Here is a 21684-nt window from a genome sequence, read left to right as displayed (position 1 = left end):
TTTTATCTGATCTAAGTATTGAATGCTATCTAGGAAGCTAAATAAATGGCAATGTGAAATTTAACATAAAAGAAATTCTCTATTCAGTAATTTTTTGGCTAAGGTAGAAAGAGATAAGCATACCATTGGTCCAGGGCCACCTCCAACTCCTTTCCCATCGAACTGGGCAGCAAAGTTCTAGAGGAGGATAACATAAACAAACATGTGTATATATTAAACTTAAGCATAATAATTACCAGCCATATAGTTCATTTTCTTATTCTAATTGTAAAGATATTTCTGTTGTTCTTTAAAAGGGAGCAATGCTTTTGATATAATTATTACTTTAGAATTCCATATCAAGCTAAACTCCTAAAAAGTCAGGGAAATAATGAATTTTAAATTTAATCCATACCTAGTTTGAAGTGGGGAGCTTCCCTGCCTTATTTTTCAAGCCCTTTCGTGCTATGTTCATCCTGTCTCTCCACTCCCATCTCCAACCCCTCCTCTGAGGAAGGGGAGTTTTCTAAACTTTCAAAGTAACTGAAGGCCTCTGATAATTAAGCTGAGATCAACTCTGCATTTCCACCTGTTGCCTCACTCCTCCAGAACTATACAAAATGACTAAGAGATCTTTTTCTTGCTGGAGTTTCAAAAAAGATATAAGGAGTTTTCAAGTTTAGAGGGAAATTAAATTAAAATGCCCCTTAGAAGATTAAACTTTTTAAAAATAGTTCACAGTAATAACTTTACTGTTAAAGATCTCTCTTATAGTGGTAGATCTATTAAAGAAGGCGCCTTTTAATGCACCCAATAGATAAGCAATCATAATAAGATCTTTGGGGGAGAAAGGTCTTATTCTACTGGCATACAGTTGAGTATTGGAATCAGGCTTCTGATTCATAGTGCTAACCAATTAAGCAAATATGTTTTCCTTCCTGCAGTGAGGCCATTTGGCACTTATACCATTGTTAAAGACATAAAGCTAAAAGAAGATATTAATGAAAGAGGGAAATGTACTTTTCTCAAATTAGTTTCAGGCAAATTAAAACTAAACTGCCTGAATGTTGGTTCAGCAGACTTCAAGCCAAGGAGAACAAAAAGAGTAGAATGTTGGCGAAATTGCTTAAGAGCAAGGATTTCAGTTATAATTCAACCTAATCAAACTCTTTAATAATGCAACACCTCTTATTTGTGCCCTACTGATGAAAGATATTAAATTCTCAAATTAAATAATGGTCGTGAGGGCTGCCGCTCCCTTCCGTGCACACAAAGACCAGTCCTGTCATTGGCAAGAGCTCATAAAGAGACGGGCAAAGCAGAATCTTGAATGAAGAAACCAAAGAAATGAAATAAAATATACTAATATCCACATAGCAAACTTAACTGCTAAAAATAAATTCTACAATGAGCCTTCTTCCCATAGAGGTATAAGAAGTTGAAGTCAGATAAAAGTTACAAATACGTAAGACACTTACCCCGCCAAGACCAGGGGGACCAGGAGGACCAGGTGGGCCAGGAGGGCCTGGGATACCATCATCACCATCTTTGCCTGGTGGGCCTGGTGGACCCTGTTATGTAAAAAGCAAATTAGGTCAGTATTAGACAGATCCCATCAGAATTTACACTTGGAAAAAGATATCTAAGAATACATGTGGTAAAATTGTTGTTCAGACCTTTCAATGTGCAAGTGGTGTGGAAATTTAATATGCCATATTTGTCTCTGATTAAAACGGACTTATGACACGAGTCTATTTCAGAAGGAGGTTTAGTAACTGATATATGAAGAAGACACAAGACAAGGTAGTTTCTCCATCAGCAGGAATATTTCAGCCATTGAATATTAATTCATAATGGAGTTTCAGCATTCAAATAAAGGTAGAAATTATAGCTAAAATGTATGATTCTATAAACTTTATGTGGGTAACAGTGCACAGGGATGAGCTATGCATATTGATTGTCAGTTTCTGACTGCGATGAACTTATTCCATTGTTCTGGTATGTTATGTATGAATAGCGGATTAATTAATGTGATAATTAATAAAGCCGTTTTATCACAGAGTAGAAAATCCTGCAGATTTCCTACCATTAACACTACTTATGTCGTTAAAGTAATTTACCGTCATAATGCTACCTCTAATGGTTCGTTTGAGCAGAATACGTTTAAGTCTGCACTTTCCAAAAGATATAAGATACAGGTATTTATGTATTGGCAAAAGCATCATAGAATGCAAAACCACATATGCCAAATAAACATAGCAGGAATCTAAGCATATTATGAATAAAATGTAAGCCTAATTTGCACATTTATGACAGGTTGACTGATATTTCACTATTATTCCCAGCTACATAAGACATCTCAATTGAAAAGCAAACAAATGTATTAAAAAGATAAGGACTATGTGGTGGTAGGTAGATACATTTTCATTACATATGTGTTGGACAGGTCATCCAAAAACAAAGAAAGAAAGACCATGCAAAGAATATGGCTGTCTGTAATAGTTTTGCTTTTTTTGAAGGATAATCTTAACTTGAAAAGAATATTGATTATATATAATAATGCTCATTTGCTTCTTCTGTAGTAGGGTATTATCTGCTTAAAAGGTGGTACAATTACCTGGATATATAATATTCCTATAAATTGTCAGTCTTCTGTAGTTTCTAGTGTGTAATTATTCAATTACGGGCCAAAGCCCTTTAATAGTTCAAAAATTACATACCCTTTCTCCACGAGGTCCTCTATCTCCATTTGGGCCCTACGAGGAAGATACAAATAGCACAATTCTAAATGTCTAAGCAATTTCCAGTGAACAAGCAAAGCATTCTTAATAGAAATTAGTTGGTGAGACTGATCTAACTACAATGTTATTAGATAATAGCTATAAAAATAGCAGAGTACAATAGAGTAGATTGTTTTTATTATAATTATATGTAATATTTTTAAACTGGGAAGTTGGAGACTCTAGTCCCCAGTCATTAGGCCAATATTCTAACTACTATATTTAGAAAGATGGTGCCTGTGGGTAAAATTACCATTTTGTTACATCGTTAACATCATATTTATATAGTCAAATCCCTTTAAAATAAACTTTCATCTATTACCTATAATTAACATAATAGTCATTTCATCTTCAGAATAAAAACGAGTCTTTCTTTTTGTCTTTACTAGGTGGTAGATCACCACTTTTTATAAGTATAATTAGAGATGATTCTGGAAGATAAAACTTTATCTTAAACATCAAAGCTACTTTATCTTATGGTGTAGCTAATGCATAGTTATGTGGGCAAGTCTTGGCAAAGTCTTTTTCTTCTATAGTCTACTATAAATTTATTAGAATTAAAAGTCATCACTGATCATTTCAGATACTATAGAGAAATATTGGACTCTTACCTTCCTTGCAGTTTCCTAGAAAAGAAAAAGTGAAAGATTATTATGAGGAAAATTGTATACATGTATTTTAAAATGAATCTCATTTTCATGTAGTATAGAAATATAGTTATACCTTGCATTAATATTACCTCTAAATTTCAAAGTACAACTTTAAATTGTATAAATAAATAAAATATGTATAGAACCAAAATATATACTTATCTGTAATTATGCCTCAAATTCAATTCATGAACTAAGTATTTGTTCATAATACTTGCAAATGATTCCAGGGGAATGACAAGATTCTCTAGCTGTGAGGTCTTCTGCTCTATGGTAGCTGATGCTTAAACCCGAACTTCCACTGGATTATTTACTCTCTATTTCTTATGGGTGTTCTTATGAGATTGGTCTTATTCAGTAGCCCCGCCCACTTTAGAAGTGGGGGTGGGTACTTTCTAAGGCAGCCAGAAAAGTTTGACGACATAATTCTTGGGAATCCAGTTTGGTCAAAACCAAGGTAGCCTCCCCTTCTTTCCCCAAAGAGGACATTACTGTGGCCAAGGCAATCAAAGCGTATAAAAAATTATCAAAATAATTTTGCTTACCTCTTTTAAAGCTGTAGAAGAAATGGGAAAATAGGGAATAGTTATTAGTATTATTTCACTGACCAATATCAACGATCACCAAGTAGATATATTAGTCTATAAATTAACTTACCTGATTAAAGATAAGGATATTCTTTATTAAGGATATTCTGATGACTTGGAAATTATGCAGGTCAATAGTATGGCAGGGATCAGCAAGGTGATTTGCATGAAATATTAACATGGAACTATTTTGAATTGAATAGTTAATTATTTACCATTTTATAAATCTGTGAAATATTAATGTTTCTGAAGGACATTTCTAATGCTTAGAAATTAAGCTGGTAAAGTACACAGGTATCAAGACCAGTAGGTTGATGAAGAAATAATTTATGGTTTAGATAATTTTTAATATATATATAAAAAGGGGAAAATTTAGGAAAGTATGTTACCTAAGGTAGACTTTGGTTTTTATAAAACCTTAAGGTTCCTTAGTACTTCACTGAGTTTGTACCAATCTTAATGTTATTTTTTTCAAAAAAAGTCTAACTGACAAATTAGTCACCATGAACATGGATTCATTTAGACATCTGAAATTTTGCTTTAAATTGGTTCACTTAAATAAGCAAGTTCGTTTTACCAATATGTATTACTTTTTCCCCTTAGAAGGAATTGCTCTGTATAAATGGAAAAACTGAATTAAAAATCTTGAAAAATAATGGGGAAAATACATTAAAGTAATATCCCCTCCTTTGTCATAATTGCTTTAAGTCCTTAAGACTGAATTCCTTTCCTATGGTATAAACATTATAGATTAACACAGGATATAAGTGTGGCCAAGCTGGCAATAAGATGAATCTCCCCCCCAAATTGCTTTAATTAGGTGGCCAAGAAGTGTGTCATTTGGAGCGAGAACATCTGTTGCAATAGTCACAATTCAGGAGGGTGGACCACATCCAGCGCTGACATTTAAGGGCAATTCATGAAAATTACTTTTAAATTAAGAAAATGATATGTTTACTTCATTTTGACCATCAGCAGGAAGAATAATTATGCATGGACTCGATGAACAGAAGTCCTTATGATTTTGGATATTTGACTCTTAGTTACTCAGACTGAGCCATTTCAAAGAATGTGTATTTGGTAATATTCATTCCAGATGGTAATTGGCTGTGGATCAGAAGGTGAGTTAGTTGCCTTCAAACTTCCTTAGGTCTGTTTTCATCTTTTCTCTAGGAGCCAGTTCTTTCCTCCCAACCTCTGATCTCATAAAGAAAGAACTTGGTAGTGTGAATTTGTTCAATGCCGTTACTCCTTAGTAACCACAGTATGTATACTAAAAGTGGATGAAGGAAGAAACACAAAAAAACTGCAATGGTAATGATGCAATTGTAGACACTGTGGCATGTGGGCGGAGCAAACTTTTTGGAGTGTTGGGTGTGGCCAGACACCGCTCAAACTCCAACAAATCACTATCTTTGTCTGGTAATTAGGCAGCCATTTTCAAGACAAAAATGGCCTGATTTTCTTCACGCTATCTTGATGTGAAAGTCTGATCATAAAACCTACAGCTGGGAAGTGGCCCTGGGGACCATCTAATCTCTATCCTGCATTTTAGGAAAGGCTTAGTTTGATTTGCCCAAGGTCACATGGTAAATTAGTGGCAAAGCCATGAGAGAAAAACCAATCTCCGGAGTCTCAGATCAGTGTTGCTATTTCCTAATTTGTTGTGTCCAGAATATCTGCTTGTCTTTGGAAACATGTTGAACTCTCAGGCTCAACAAAAGGCAGAGAAGATTTTGGTTAAATAATGTTACCATTTCCATGACCAGGTAATGAATTGAGAAGCTAATATTACTTTTCATAATGTGTCCATTCCAAGTAGCATCCATTTTCCTCCCCGGAATACACTGACTAGCTCCTGGGAGTGGCTTTAATCAGAAAGGCAGACAACCTCTCTGTGTAAACCTCAGAGTCTTCCATTAGCTTAAGGCCTGGTCCCCTGCACTTTCATGGTCCTTCCTGCAGAGGGCGCATCATCATTATCATCATCATCATCATCATCATCATCATCATCATCCAGACAAGTCTTAAAACACCCAGAAGAGAAAAGCCCTCAAGGGGTTAGTTTTATATTACAAAATCAGAGGGGTTTCCAAAGCAGGTCTCAAGTTCCACACGGTGGGCGTCAGTGCAGTTATGGGGCCTGCTAGGGCCTTCATCACCTCAGTTGTTCTATCCCATCAGAGGGAAAAGACCTGTTCCCTTTGAGCTTCGCTAACCTAAACAGACCAAATTAACAGTCTCACTCCGGAGTTCAGAGAAAAGTTCCCTAACTTTTGGCGAGTCGGGGCTTTTATGGTTTCATTTCTCAGACACGTTATGTGTTTCTTATTTACATGCCAGAGAGCCTTCCCTCCAAGCTGCACCTCGAACTTAGTTGAAGCTTTCCTTTTCCTTCTTGCCCAACCGTCCACACTCTCTCTCCCCGCTGCCCCAAACAAGCAGAAGGCACTTACATTGGCATGTTGCTAGGCACGACGTTACTGCGAGCAGCAACAAAGTCCGCGTATCCACAAAGCTGAGCATGTCTACCACTTAGACATGCAGACTCCTTGTGTCGCAGAGCCCTGGGTCACCGGCGGAGGCTATCACCTGGCGGGCGCAGGCATGCAGTCGTGGCCCGTACCTCCAACTTAGCCGAAACCTCCTGCCGTCTTGGTGCTAAAATAATAAAGCCCGGATCTGCCCTATTTATACGGCCAAAGTTTCCCTGGCCCGAGGGTGCCTCCAGAAGCGCTTCCACCAATGGGAAGGCTGGGGCTGGGGGCCCGGGCAGCCACAGCTGGGAGGAGACTGCGGGGGCGCAGAGGAGGGAGCGAAGGGGGGAGGGACGTGGCCAAGGGGCTGGCTTCTTAAATTGGTTCCATTCTTTTTGAGGACGTGGACACTTTTGAGGCTTTCAAGGGGAAACTCTGACTCGCTGTCTGCATACCTCCGCCCTCCCCATCCCCCGCCCTCCCCCGCCCTTTCCAAGTTTGGAAACACTTGTGGACACGTCGGAGGGAGCGCTCAGCAGACACCGACGTGGGCAGTGTTTGCAGAGCTTGGGGCAGCGGGGTAGCTGTGGAGGGGACGGGAGCCGGGAGATCAAAGCAGGAGCTGTCCAGCCCGGCCTCACCTGGTGCCCTGCGGGCCACCGGCGGAGTGGAGAGGGCCCCGCGGGCGCAGAGGGGGCAGGGGAGGGGGGAGTCAGGACTCAAAGACGTGGCGCAGCCCTGGCTATCCTCCCCCGCCCCTCCAGCCCGCCCCCCGCCCCTCCCCAGCCCCCGCCTAGCTTTTCTCCAGTCTTTCTCCCGCTTTGGAGAGTGTGTGTGCCCACATCTTCAGCAGTCTCTCTCTCTCTCTCTCTCTCTCTCTCTCTCTCTCTCTCTCTCTCTCTTCCTCTTTGTCTTTCCTCCCCCCATCTCTCTTTCTTAGCTGCGGGAGAGGAGGAGAGGGTGGTGATAGGGGGATTCTGTCTGTGGAGGGTTAGGCAGGAATCCCAGGACGCCCACTGTTGGGGGGTGGGGAGCAGGTTAGGGCGCCGTGGCACCCAGCACCCAGGAGGATATGCTTTGTGCACATGCTTTGTGCACACCAGGCTAGACCAAGTCTTTGGGGAGTCCTTCCCCGCTGGCTTCCCTCTGCTGAGGCTAATTTTAAACGGACTTTAGGGAGTCTGGCCTGCACATGACTGCCCCAGATGGACCTGGCCACCTCTCTCATGGGGTATAGAGCCCCCACCTCCTCTTCTTCACAGACACCTTGTCTGCATTTACTAGCCTCATCCTGAGCCCGGACTCAGATAACCCTCTAGTGAGCCCCTCAATCCCTCTTGACCTCGCTGCCCATGCACTGACCCCACGCATCTTCCTGCCTTCTTCCCAGCTCCTTCCACAGATCGGGGAAACCACCTAGCCTGTCTTGAGGGGCTTCTAATTCGCGTTTGGGAGATGGGCAGTCTTCTCTGGTAACACCCTAAGCAGCGTCCCGTCAACATGGATGTTAACTCTCTTCCCATCCCACTCTACGTTCTCCACCAGGGAGAGGAGGAGCTGGGGCCTTGACCTTGAGACACTGAGGGGTGGGGTGACTGCGGGGAGGGGGGGGGGGGGAGGCCGGAGCTCCTGGGAACTGTGAAATGCTGAGTGCCGTCAACTTCAGTGGCTGTCCCCTTTCCCAACCTCTTGACGTGTCATTTCTGGCCCAGAGGACAGGCCATAGGTCTGGGGCTCTGCCTCTGCTTGCCCAGCACCCCTGTGAGGCAGCCCTGGATCACTTAAAGTGCCCCTCCCCCGCCCCCCGCAGGAGTCAACGCTAAAGGGGCATCTTTAGGTCAATTCCATCTCTATCAAAGAGAAATTATAATTCTTTATTAATCTTTCTTCCTTTCTTCCCCTCCCCATCTCTTCCCTCTCCCCACATTTTTTTGGGGGCGGGGGGAGAGGAGGGAGGGACTGTACTTTAAGGAAGAATTTCTGTTTAACTCATCAGCAGCTACTATAAAACAAGGGACTGAATATTCTTAAATCTTTGCTTCCTCTAAACTTAAAAACTAACAAACAAAAAGAGAATAACCAAATAAAAGAGGACAACCCGAAACCATAATACATTCCTCTTTTATTCTAAGGAAGGGCAGTGACTTGGGGGACAACTTTGGAAGACTTTTTGAAATAACTTGAGTAAGGGAATTTCAAGGGGTGTCAGGTTCTTCCTATGAAGGTGATCACACAGTAGAATGAATCCACACTCAATCTGATCATTTAAATTTTAGAACAGCTTTGGTAAGTGGAATTGTGATTTCCCATTTAGCATAAAAATGCTCAGTTTTTGAGAATTGGAGAACTATGGGTTTAAGCACACAAGTATAAACTTAAAGGAAAAACATCTCTGCACAGTAAATGGAGAACTTGAAACGCATTCCTGGAAACTGATGCAAACACCAAACGCTGCCTGGCTCCCTCCCTGCTGATGTGGCAGGGTTTGAAGCAGGCAGTCCTCAGTGATTGGAGGGAGGTGCTTGCTCTAAACGGAACAATGAAAATGGAGAAAACTGAAGGGGAATTTTTCTTTTCAAAGTGGGAGACAGATTCCAGTTCTAGCAGTTTTTACACATTATGTTGCCCCGTTCTTTCTCTTCCTCATCAATCAATGGAAAAGATAGTTAATCAAGTGTTTGTGCTATAGGAGGAATTCTTTAACACTTACCTTCAGATCCCTTTAATATTTTGTGTCTCCAAACAGCCAGTGGCTTTTGGGTTGGCTAGAGGTGGGTCTGGGAAGAGAGCTGACCCAAGGCCTAAAGTGAGTGTCCTGGTGATGGCTGTGATGGTGTGTGTGACTGTAGGGGAAGCTTGGTGACTGGGGGCAGGGGTAAGAGTGTTGGGGAGGGGGGGTTGAGACTGAGTAGGAGGAGCAAGCAATAAGGAAAGTGGTTTGAGGAGGGTAGAGATTGAGAGTGGGGGATGGAAGAAGGGAAGCAGAGATCAAAGGCTTCTACATTTTGCTACTAGACAGTTAACACCTGGGTTCCTATTGCTAGATCCTTCTCTGTTGCAAAAAGATGATCTCTTCAGCTCTCTATGACCTAAGATGACAAGCTGGGGCACACTTTAAAGTGTGGCAAGAGAATGGCTGGGAACTTGACTGCTAAAGGAATGCAGAACAGCCTGCAAAAGCCATATTGTTTTATACTTCTATTCCTTTCTTTGATCAAAGTACGCATCTGACTGACGTCTCCTTTCAAACACTTATTAAGGATCCACTCTGTGGAAAGCATTAATACCACACTATCTCATTCTAGTTCTAGCTTTTAGCTAATTTGGTTGTCAAACAATTGCTAAGTAGATATTAGCAATTAAGATGGTATCTGAAAAGTTTTGAGGGCTGTGTGATATTTCTTCGAAAGACATGGAAATTCCTGCCCTACATCGTATCAGTTGGGTTATTCAGTTCTTGCTGATTATTTAAAAGAGACCATATTACATATATATATATGTAATATGGTCTCATTTAAATAATATTTAGTGTTCCAATTACTATATTAATTGGTGGGTGTATGACTGCAAAACAGAAAGATGTGGTCATTGCCCTCAGGGGGCTTCTAGTCTGTTGGAGGATAGAGAAAACTGTTGGGAGTACTGTGATGGGGAGTATAGGGAGCTTATGTGTTTATGAGAGGATTTAAGATGAACAACTAATCTAGATTTAGGTGGTTGGAATCCAGGAGGGCTTCCTGGAGGATGCAACAAGCTCAACCCTACATGTGAACAGGATTTAGCAGAGATTGGGACAAATCCAGGAACAGAGGCATGAAAATATTTGGCAGGTCTGAGGAATGGAAGTCTCAGCATGTGAGATTGTGGAGGGAAGGGGGAGAACAGAGGAAGGAACTAGAAATGAGCTTGGTGGGTTTAGCGGGGATCAAATCGAACAGCATCTTTTAAACTATATTCTGGGGCTTGTGTTTTCTTAACTATGTTATGGGAGTGTTTGGATCATTTTAAGCACAGAAATTATGTAATGAGAGAGTGCTTTTAAAAAGACAACTGTGGCTTCAGTGTAGAGAAATAATTAGAAGGGGAACACAGCAGAGACAGAAACCAGTTAGGAGCAGTAATTCTGAAGGAAAACAATGATGGCATGGTGGTCTGAACGAGGGTAGTGTTGGTGGAGTTGGAGAGAAGTCGGTGGGCTTAAGAAATATTTCAGAAGTAGAAGAAAAAGACTCTGAAGTTTGTTTGTGGCGATTGAGGGAGAAAGAAGACTAGAGGAGCATGGCCAGGTTTCTGGCCATAGCACTGGCTGCCTGCAGGTATTATTGTCCATCCAGTTGGGAAACATTAGAGGAGGAGAAGATTTGGGGTAAAAGGAGAGGAGGAAAATGAAGGCAAATCTGGGTATGTTGAGTTTGGGGTGTTTGTAGACCATTACATGGAGGGGTCTTGCAGATGATTAGATATTTAAGCTTGAAGCCCAAAATGTATACTTGGCCTAGATTTATGGACTTCAAATTACTGAAGTCCTTGGAGTGGAGGAAATATTTCAGGTTGTATGTGTGTATGGAAATGGACAACACTGAAACCCAGGATAAAACCCTGAAATGATCCATCAAATCATCAATGAACAGAAGGAGAAAATATAAAGGTGCCCAAGAAGCACCAGCGACATGAGGATGGAAGAAAACCACAGTGTCTCCATTACTGAGGGCAAGATAAAGGTTGTTTGGGGGAGGAGAGCATAGTTTTTTTGGGTGCTGAAAAGTTTGTGTTTCTGAGAAAGATAAAAAGGTTACATAAATTAGCAATGTGGAGGTCACTGATGACACTAATGAGGATGGTTTCAATGGAATTGAATTCAGCTGAGAGAAAGTGGAAACGTGAGGTAATAAACACATCTGAGAAATGCGTTAGGTGATTTCATGGTTGTGTGAACATCATAGAGTGAACTTATGCAAATCTACTAGTAGATGGTACAGCCCACTACTGTAATTGCATGTGCTAAACTATTATACAACTGGCAGCACAATCGGTTTGTTTACACCAGCATCACCCTAAATATGCTAAGTAACGCACTGCACTACAGTGTTGCAACAGCTACATCACTAGGTGATAGGAATTTTTAGCTCCATTATAATATTTTTATAAAAAAATAAAACTTATTCAGGTAACATTGGTTAATGATATATAAATTTCAAGTGTTTACCAATATAATTCGATATCAATATACTCTGTTGTGTGCTCACCACCCCAAATCTAGTTTTCGTTGTAATCTTGTTGGGCCACCGTTGTGCATACCATCAGTGATGGGCCAACACATTGGTTTCTGGCGCATAATTGTATAATAGAAGTCAAGAAAAACCTGGGGTATAGTGTAAGGATGATGTTGAGATTAATATGGAAGAGAATTTTGCATGTTAGGATGAGATCATCGAAAGCAGATGTTTAATCTTACCCCATTTTAAAGACTTCCATTGAAATGTTCACCTGAGGTTTCCTTCAATATTCCCCTCCTCATCTGCTTTTAAGTGTTGAAACAAGGAACACTTAAGGCTCACAACTTTTTTTTTTTTAACTTGGTAGTGAATGATCAATTTTTTTGGAGGTCCTATAAAATGTGTAGACAGAATCTATTTATATAATAGTTATAAATCCCAGTTGAATCTGGGAGAATTAATGTGGGATTTAGTGCCCCATTTTTCAAGTTTAGAAATATGAAATAACCACTTGAGTATTCTTGTACTCATACTGAATATATGGATATAATTGTTTTGTGGTATCTTTTTATTGACTATTCCATAGTCAATGGTCCATAATTCAGAGAGAATCTATTAGGGTACACAAATTTCAGCTTTAAATTGAGTGCACCTTGTTATTATGAGAAGATGCTGATTACATTTCTCCAGCTTGTTCCAAAGCCATCCTTAAATTTTCGAGCACCGGAATGCTGATGCTTTCCAAAGTTCACTCTGACTTATTAGAAGGTTGGTTGGCTTGGTTTCCCGGCTCATATTTTTTCAATTCTTTTCAAGTGACTTGAAGACATAAGGAGACTTTACCTCAGTTGCAAAAAAAGGTTCTGGGTGTTGGTCATTGATTGACTCACCCATTAAGTTGAATCAAGATACATTTTTTTGGTTCTTACATTACTATAGAGAAGAATTATAAACATCTGATTGTATGTGATACTATATTTAGAATTATATATTTTATATTTAATCTTTTAAAAAACCTAGAAAATTAAGTTAGTGGTACTGATGAATTCTTTAGAATTTGAAATTTGATTTTGACCTTTGGCATTCTCTACTTGCATGAACAATCCTTTAGTTAGTTAATGTGACATCATAACTACCTATTATATAGTGTACTGAGCACTGTGCCAGGAATTTTACATGAATTACCTCAAACCTCCAACAGACTTTAGTGGGGTGTATTTTATTATTCCCAATTTTACAAGCAAAAACCTGAGGCTTTGAGAGATGAAGTGATTTGTCTGAGGTTTCCTAGGTTTCCTAGAATGGGTCAAGTTCACCTATTGTACATTTTCAAAATGCCTTGTACTCCTAATATCTAGTATCTATCACAATGATAATTGATGAATTAATTAAAGGAGTTAATTGCTCATTGACTGACTTCAATTGAATGTGAGGTCTTTAATAGCAGAGACGATGCCTATGTTATTCACACTTCCAACCCTAGATCTGGGCATAGTGCCTGCTGAATAATAGATATTTAACAAGTATTTACTCAATAATTGAATACTGATTTGGCATGACATAACTGGAGACTATAGAACTTAAGTGTGAATTCTGGTTATTTTTTTCATTGATGGTTTACCATTTAACCCACAGACTTAAAATTTTCTTTTGATTGATAGGTAAGAGTGGCAATTAACATATGAAGTTTACTTGAATAATATGTGAACATATTTTAGCTAACTCACCCAATATAACATAATTATTCTTTGATATCTCATAAAGATTTTATTTAATTGGGTCAGAGTTATGAAGAACAAAGTGATTGAAGAATACGAAAATGCTAATTTTATTAATTATAAAGTCACAAAATTTAGAGTTAGAAGACCATTTAGATGTCATCCAAATCATAATTATAAATGTGTGGAATCAGAGTTTGTTTCCTATCATATTTCTGAATTCTGGCCAGCGTCAGGTCCACAGCTGGTATTCAGTAAGTTTTAGTTGTGTGAAGTAATACATTTCATAAATGAGTAAACATGTCTAGAGAGGTATGTAATAAAGTAGCTTATGGTAGACCTGGCATCTCCTGATTCCCAGTCTCTTGCTCTTTTCTTTAAATTAAAATAGCATCAAGCATTTCTCTGGAATATTTTGCAATATTTAACCTTTATAACAGTCTGAATATTAGTTATTATTTTACAGAGGAGAAAATTGAGGCTCAGGAAAGTTAAAGGTTTCCTTGAGGTGAGTGGTTCTCAATGTGTGGTCCCTGGACCAGTGATACTAGCATCACCATTGAACCTGTTAAAAATACAAATCACACGCCCCATCTCAGATCTACTAAATCAGAAACTCCGTGGGTGAGTAGCAATCTGTGCTTTAACAGTCTTCCAGGTGATTTAGTACTGAGAAACGGTTAAACTTGAGATCTACCTAAATTTAACATCATGGAGAAGAGATGTGAGCAGGACAAGATGAAAAAGTGGGAGAGGCCAGTTAAGAAAATATTAACTTCTTTTCTTTATTCTTCTTCTCTCCAAAAAACCCCCTTCAAATCCATTTTTGCTCTCTCTCTAATATGCATGTTAACTTATTGCTTCTTTTCTTGATTCTCCTTGGTTCAAGGGGGTTAGGTAGCTGAACATTCTGAAAGACTATTAACACTTGGATTGTGGGAAACGAGTTAAGTCGGCTCGCGTGAATTGCGCGTACTCCGCGGGAGCCGTCTTAACTCGGTTCATATAGATTTGCGGTGGAGTGCGGGAAACGTGTAAACTCGGGCCGATTGTAACTGCGTATTACCAAATATTTGTTTGTTTGCCGTTCACAAAGATACCTACCTGCGTATGCGAACCGCCATCTTATATTTTGGCGGGAAATTCACCCGACACCGTAGTGTTAATTGTTCTTTATTTACAGTATTTGTAACAGCAAAGAAAGAAAGTTTTAATTCCTTTTTGTTGATTCAAACTCTGTTTAAGCTTACAGTGGAAAATGTGTTCTGAAGGATATACATGAACTCTTCGAGAAAGCTAAGTGTTACTGGCCCAATGCTTACAACTCAGGGCTGATGAAGCCTGGGTTATAGCCTTGGCTCCTCTATGGGCCAATTAACCTCTCCCTGTTACAGTGCTTTGGAATTCACCACTCTGAGGACCTGGTATGGACCTCCCTAGGTAATTAAATAATTCAGGCGAGACAGGAAAGATTCAGGGTTAACTGCAAATCCATTCATTACTCATTCTAGAAAATGCCTCTCTACCCCACACCCTCAGAGGATGTTTTCAAACATTTTGTTTATATATTGACATCACATATATATGCTTCTATTCCCTGTAGTTCCCATGTCATGATTGGATACTGGAATAAAAATGGCACCCCTGAGCCTTAAAAAATGGACTTTCCTTCCGAAGCACCCAAGAGGCTTAGTAAGAAAATAGACTTTCCCATTTCAGGATGTGCCAGATGCTGGACTACAACTTCAAAGAATTCATTGTTTCTGCCTGTGAGTCCCTGCTGGGCTTTCTAGCAGGTTCCTGGTTTTACAACTGTGGCCCCTCAGGCACACCTGCAGAGCCAGGCCTGCACAGACGGGAAACGGGTCCTGTCCTTGTGTGCGATGAATTTAAGAAGCTCCGATTGTAGCATTTTCTAACTGTCACTCACTGGATTTCACTCTGTGGCCCTGTTCTCTTGTTAGGCTTCATCTATCTGAAACCCAATCTAAATGGTATGCCCATTCTTAGGGTATATCTTCCCTCTTCTTGCACCTGAATTCCTCTTTTGATAATGGGCCTGTTTCCCCTATGATTGGCTTTCTTCATTTTATTCACTTATTCATTCATTTATTCACTCAACAAATCTGTCTATGCAAGATGCGATATTGAAAACTAGGCCTGAAACATAATATTGGCAACCTTCCCTTTATCGCCCTTTCCTGACACCATGGAGACCAGAGTCCTGCCTCTACACTTCAGCACCCTGCCTCGATATGCATGTCTGTTACTGTTGCTTGGGTCTGCCATAGTGTTTCCCTGGGGCTCTATATTCCAGCACCTGATGCAACACCTGCATTCCTTCTTGCACTATCTCACTGATAGTGCTTGGCCCAACACACACCGGTTATCTACATCCTTCCCCTGCTTCTGACTTCCTATTGTTGCCTGCGGCTGAGTCCATTTCTGTGGTCCCGCTCTCCACTTTTCTCTCAGAATCTCCATCTGAAAGAAGAGGATGAGTTTTGCCAGTTCCTCTAGCCATGACCTGTTTTGGATTGCAAGCTCCATGAGCCATGATGGTGTTCCAATGATGTCCCAGGTGCAAATGCAGAGGCAGATACAAGGATAAGATATAGATTCCAAGCTCAGAAAATGTCACAAATATAGTAGCTCCTTCCCAATTGTGGGGATAAGTAGATATTTCAGCTTAAGGTACTTAAAATTTTATGGGGAAAATAAGATAATAGAGGGCCTGGATGCAAACCCTTATAAATCTCTGTATAATCTCTAAAGTAGAACCCTCAAGACAGCATGCTAAATAAGGAGAGCATCAGTGACATTTTTCATGTCTTAAATTACTAATAATGGTTATGGTACAATTGCTTTCCATTTACCTTTTGCTCAATAGAAATTTCTCAGGGTCTCTCTCCCCTGCCACTTCAATGAAATGCCCATAAATTTGCTTTGCTTTGCTGAAGGTAATATACATATGAAAGGCTTTTTCCCCTGTAGCTGGTTCTCTATCCAAATTCACAATGCCTTTCTGATTTCACGATTTGGAATTGTTGACTCCTGCACCCTTAGTCTCAGACATAACTCCCCAGAGCACATACCATCAGGCCCCTCTTACACAAATATTACTTGCCTCCTTCCTAGCAGCTGTGGGAGTGCCATTTTAAGGTCCTGGTTTATGTCTCTTCCAATTCCCTTATTTCCTAAAGCCTCAGGGCAAAATCCTCGGTTACTGCCATGCCATCTGCTTTGCTTTACTTTTATTCCTAACACCTATTCTTTTTTCCTAATTATTCCCAATAGGAGTGACGCATAATTCTTATATACTGAAATTAAGATTCTTGAGGTTGGAAAAAAATATACAAAGCCAAATCTATATATACTGGAATCTTTTGTTCACTAAAATTTGAAGTAGAGGCTATTCCAGCCGTGGGCAAACTATGGCCCGCGGGCCACATCCGGCCCATTTGAAATGAATAAAACTAAAAAAAAAAAAAAGACCGTACCCTTTTATATAATGATGTTTACTTTGAATTTATATTAGTTCACACAAGCACTCCATCCATGCTTTTGTTCCGGCCCTCCAGTCCAGTTTAAGAACCCATTGTGGCCCTCGAGTCAAAAAGTTTGCCCACACCTGGTATTCACTAATGGGGAGGAGTTACTTTACCTAACAGGAGAAAATGGTGCATTAGTTCATGAAAATAAAGATATATTGATCTCTGTTTCTATGAGTCTATTTTTGTTTTGGTTGTTTGTTTTTTAGATTCCACATTTAAGTGAAACCCAGAAGGGTGAGGGTGGGGAGATGGGTGAAAAAGGGAAGGGGAATATAGTCAAGAATATTGTGGTAAGTTTACACAGTGGCAGATGATTACTAGAATTTGTGAGGTGATCACATTGTACTAGTAAGGTATAAAAATGTCAGATTACTATATTGTACATTTGAAATGAGTATAACCAATATAAGATCGTATACCAACTGCACCTAAATTAGAAAGGTAATAAATTATTAATATGAAATCATATAATGCTTTTAAGATTATAAAAATAATTCCCCAGGGTCTTTGAGATACGCATTACAAACAAGCAACAGGTTTCAGGTTGATGGACAAGTAAAGAGGCAGAACAAAGATATTTGATCTCAAAATAAAACAAAGATATTTTATATTTATTCAGTGAACAATGTATTAAGAAAGTCTAATGGAGTCCACGAGGAGGATCAAAGAGCAAGGGGTAGATTTTTCTTGGAAAGGTTGAGTCGGGGAAGGGACATTGAAACTGAATCTTGGAAGAATTTACCAGCCAGAAAGAAAAGGAAAACCCTTTCTCTGGAGATGGTACAACTTGTGAAGAGGCAGGTGACATTTACCAGGAATTCTAATTGAAAATAATTTCTGTTATAATTCCCTCTAAAATAGTGGTTCTCAACCCAGAGTGATCTTGCCCCTAGGAGACATTTGGCAATGTCTGGAGAGAGTGTTTTGCTGTCACAACAGGAGGGTGAGTGGTGTACTATTGGATAGAGGTCAGGGACGCTGCTAACTATCCCACATACACAGGACAGATTCTGTCACACATAATTATCCACCTCAAACGCCAAGAGTGTCACTGCTCTCCAAGGTATGTCCCATGAGGGCAGGGACCTCACCTGTTTTATTTGCCTCGGTGTCAATAGCACCTAGTGTGGCTGGAGGCAGAGTTGGTACTCATTTAACATGAAAGAGAAGAAGGTATGTTTGAGGAGGGGAAATACAGCAGGTCCTTGAAGAATGTCTTTTCTTTTGATGTCATTTTATTATGATGTTAATGAGAAAATAATGCATTCCTGGCCATTACAGCTGTCTGTATGGAGTTCGCTGTTGTCCTCATGTCTATATGGAATTTCTCCAAAGATGTGCATGTGAGATGAACAGGTGTGTCTCAATTGTCCCAGTCTGAGTGAGTGTATGTGTGTATGTGTGTGTGCACAAGCATGTGTGTGTTTCCATTACTCTTTCCCTCTCCCTTCCTCTCTGAAATCAATAAAAATACATTTAAAAAAATAATATGGCAAATCATTGTGAGCCCTCTATAATTGTCCCAAATAATACAAAATGTTCTTCAAGCTGGATAAAGCCGAGGCAGCTATGAAAGCCCATAGCAGGAGCGGGGAGCAAGAAGGGACTTAAGAGACCATTTGGTATATTTTTACAGTCCTGATTGCTACACTTCATGTGAGGCCTAATGGAGTCGTTCCAGAGACACAAAGTGGTTCCATCAATGCCTTGTGACCAGTCAATGACAAAGATCTGAAATAGTACAATTCACTGATTCTGGGAACTTTAATCTTTTCCTTCTATAAACTATCTCCAAAAGATTTGTACAAAGTACAGTCAGAACATGATACTGGTAGTTCAAAGAAATAAAAATAGAAAAATAATCGTGAAAGAATAGTGGAAACTTATGACACAACTTAAAATTGTATGGTCTTTAATGTTTTCGATGGATTTTCCTAAAGAGCATTAAGAAATGCGCACTACTTAAAAATTGTTTTTAAAAATAAAGAGTGGGCTAAAATATGTACTATAGTGAACATATTTTAGGAATTGACAGAATGGTTTCACAATTAACTGAAGGTATTTTCCTAATGTGAAATGTAAAATGAGTATATTTACACCCTTATTTTATATACCTCTTTTTAAAATGGAATATTGTTTCTTGTATATTTATAATACCTTTCAAATATGGTAATGAGCAACTGAAATCATTGAACAGTCAGAAGAGCTCCATTTCTCAATATTGGAAGAAATATTACTTTAACCCACCTCCTTTTCAAGCAAATCATTTATCCATTTATTCCACAAACACGTATTGAATCATGGGCATTGAGGAGAGAAAAATGCTTAAGATGATAATTGCCTTCAAGTTGCTCATAATTTAGTGGGGAAACAAAACACTGTGATAAAGGTCTTTCTGTAGGAAAACAGAAACGAGGTAGCGACCTTTGCCTGAGAAGATTAAGGTGGGTCCCAAGAGAAGATGATGAGTCTTGATGGTTGAGGGATTTTTAGGTTGTCACTGCAGGAAATACACAGGAATATGCAAAAACATAGCAACATGATGGAATAAAAGTATTTATTTATTTATTACACATTTATTTTATGCCCACTATATCTCAGGCACAGTGACAGGCATTGATAATCTAAGGTGAGGGTATCCCTGCTCTCTTGATCTTAAAGTCTAGCACAAAAGACAGGCATGAAACAAGTCTGTACCATAAACTGTGATGAGTCATTTGATAGGAAATCTGTAAGGTGCTGTGGGAGTACATGGCAGGGATTCTAGCCATGGGACACAAGAATGGACTCTGAGGAAATGACAAACCCAGAACTAGAATGATGTCTTAGTCAGTTTGAGCTGCGATAACAAACTACCATAGACTGGGGAGCTTAAACAACAGATATTTGATTCTCACAATTCTGGAGACCAGGAAGTCTAATATCAAAGGGGCCCACAGATTTGGTTCCTGGTGAGAACCCTCTTCCTGGCTTGCAGACTGCTGCCTTCTTGCTGGAAGAGACAGAGGGAAGGAGAGAGAGGGAGAGAGAGAGAGAGAGATATTGAGAGAGAGAGAGAGACTCATTCGGGTGTCTCTTCCTCTTCTTAAAAAGGCTCATCCCTTCATGGAGGTCTCACCCTCATGACATCATCTAACTCTAATTATCTCCCCAAACACCACCTCTAAATACATTGCACTTGAATTTGGGGGATGAGGAGGTGGGATGCAAATCTTTAGTTCCTAACAAAGAGGTACCATTTAGCCAAAGGAAGGACGATCAGTGAGATGGGGTTGAATCCATGGAGGTGTGCTTCAGGTAAGCCAGAGGATAATCAGACATATTAAGAAATATATCCTAGCGTCAGTGAGAATCCACCAAAGAATATTAAACCCTAACCCAAACATTAACCCTAACCCTCTAACTCTAATTTTAATCATGATCAGAGTTTGTTTAGAAAGATACCTCTCTGTCTGTGGTCTAGAGAACGGATTGAAGAGAGGTGAGTGGAACACAACCCTAAGAGACTCTTCCAGATGAGAAATGAATGGTAGTGGGACTTTGGTTGATAACTTTGGGGATGAAGAAAATTAGGTACATTTGGGATGTAAGAATCAGGAAGAAGGAGGAGTTAAATATGACTACCAGGTTTCTGCCTTGTTGTGGTAACATTTCTGAGTTAGAAAATCTTGGCGAAAAAGTGTTTTTGAGTTTGAAAAACTAATGAATTCCTTTTCAGGTATATTGTGTCTGAAATTCTTGCATATAATTTCCCATGGCTGGAACATGGGGGTTGCTTATGGAAAAGAATGTCAAAGAGGACAAAGGTTTATCTTGAAGCAATTAATTCAAACTATGAAAATCAATAAAAGTTTACAAGAGAAGCAAAACCCTAGCTGACTCTTGAAAGATGAATTGGAATGGCATGGTAGATAAGAAGAGAAAGATCTAGAGGTAGGGGGCACTGAAAGAGCAAGAATGTTGGAGCTTAGAGAAGGCATGGCATGTTGCAGCCACCCTCCCCAGTTAGTAGGGCAAGAGCACAAATTATGTAACAGAATGTGGCTGGAAATAAGGGTAGAGATTAATTATCTTAAATAAAGAATGTGTCACTCTACACTCAGATTACTGTTCCAGCTTCCTAACTGTTTTAGAAAGTACTATCATATTTTGACCCATTTAGTCATCACAACAATCCATTGGGTTAGTAGCAAGCTCAAGTTAATGACGTTCTCAATATCCACAAAGCCTAGTTTGGACCTGAGATCATCTATATAAAATTGCCCAAAGCTTGGCATTTGTCTATGCATTTTGTGTATATCTTCCAAACTACCTTCCATACAATGCAATGATTATTATTCTGTTCAAAAACTGTTCAAAAACTCTCATTAACTCCCTATTATCTTATATCAGCAAGAAGAGCCTCTCTGCTTGATGTCTCCAAGGCTCTCCATAATTTGGAACCATCATGCATATTTAATCTTATTTTCAACTACTCAACAAAATTTGCCTTTGTGCTGTGGTTATCTTTTACTGCCTAACAAACTAGTTCAAAACTTAGTGGCTTAAAACTACAAATTTTTGATTTATGGGTCAGGAATTCAAGTAGGGCTTAACTGGGTGATTATTCTGTTCTACTTTGTATGAACTGAGGTCACTCAGGGTTCAGCTGGCAGCTGGTCATGTCCAACTGGTCCAAGATGGCTTTTTTCATATATCTGTTGCCTTAGCAGAGATGGGCTCA

The 21684-nt window shown here is 39.6% G+C and overlaps 1 protein-coding gene across 1 annotated transcript in view; it reads right to left on the bottom strand.

Annotated features, from left to right (window-relative positions):
- The window catches only part of COL1A2 (collagen type I alpha 2 chain), a 35964-nt gene extending 29063 nt beyond the window's left edge, over positions 1 to 6901 (bottom strand). The window contains exons 1-6 of the mRNA XM_070424278.1: positions 6453 to 6901; positions 3955 to 3965; positions 3371 to 3385; positions 2700 to 2735; positions 1458 to 1550; positions 124 to 177 (exon numbers count right to left, since the gene is read on the bottom strand). Of these exons, the coding sequence (XP_070280379.1) occupies positions 124 to 177; positions 1458 to 1550; positions 2700 to 2735; positions 3371 to 3385; positions 3955 to 3965; positions 6453 to 6522 (279 nt within the window). The 5' untranslated portion in view covers positions 6523 to 6901. The remainder of the gene's footprint in view (positions 1 to 123; positions 178 to 1457; positions 1551 to 2699; positions 2736 to 3370; positions 3386 to 3954; positions 3966 to 6452) is intronic.
- Positions 6902 to 21684: the final 14783 nt, after the last annotated feature.

Source organism: Myotis yumanensis, unplaced genomic scaffold, assembly GCF_028538775.1.
Source record: "Myotis yumanensis isolate MYYU_CA2020_CCGP unplaced genomic scaffold, mMyoYum1.0.hap1 SCAF_9, whole genome shotgun sequence".
NCBI classification, from domain to species: Eukaryota; Metazoa; Chordata; class Mammalia; order Chiroptera; family Vespertilionidae; genus Myotis; species Myotis yumanensis.
Note: the sequence above shows the minus strand (reverse complement) of the source record. Positions and strands in the feature narration are given on the sequence as shown.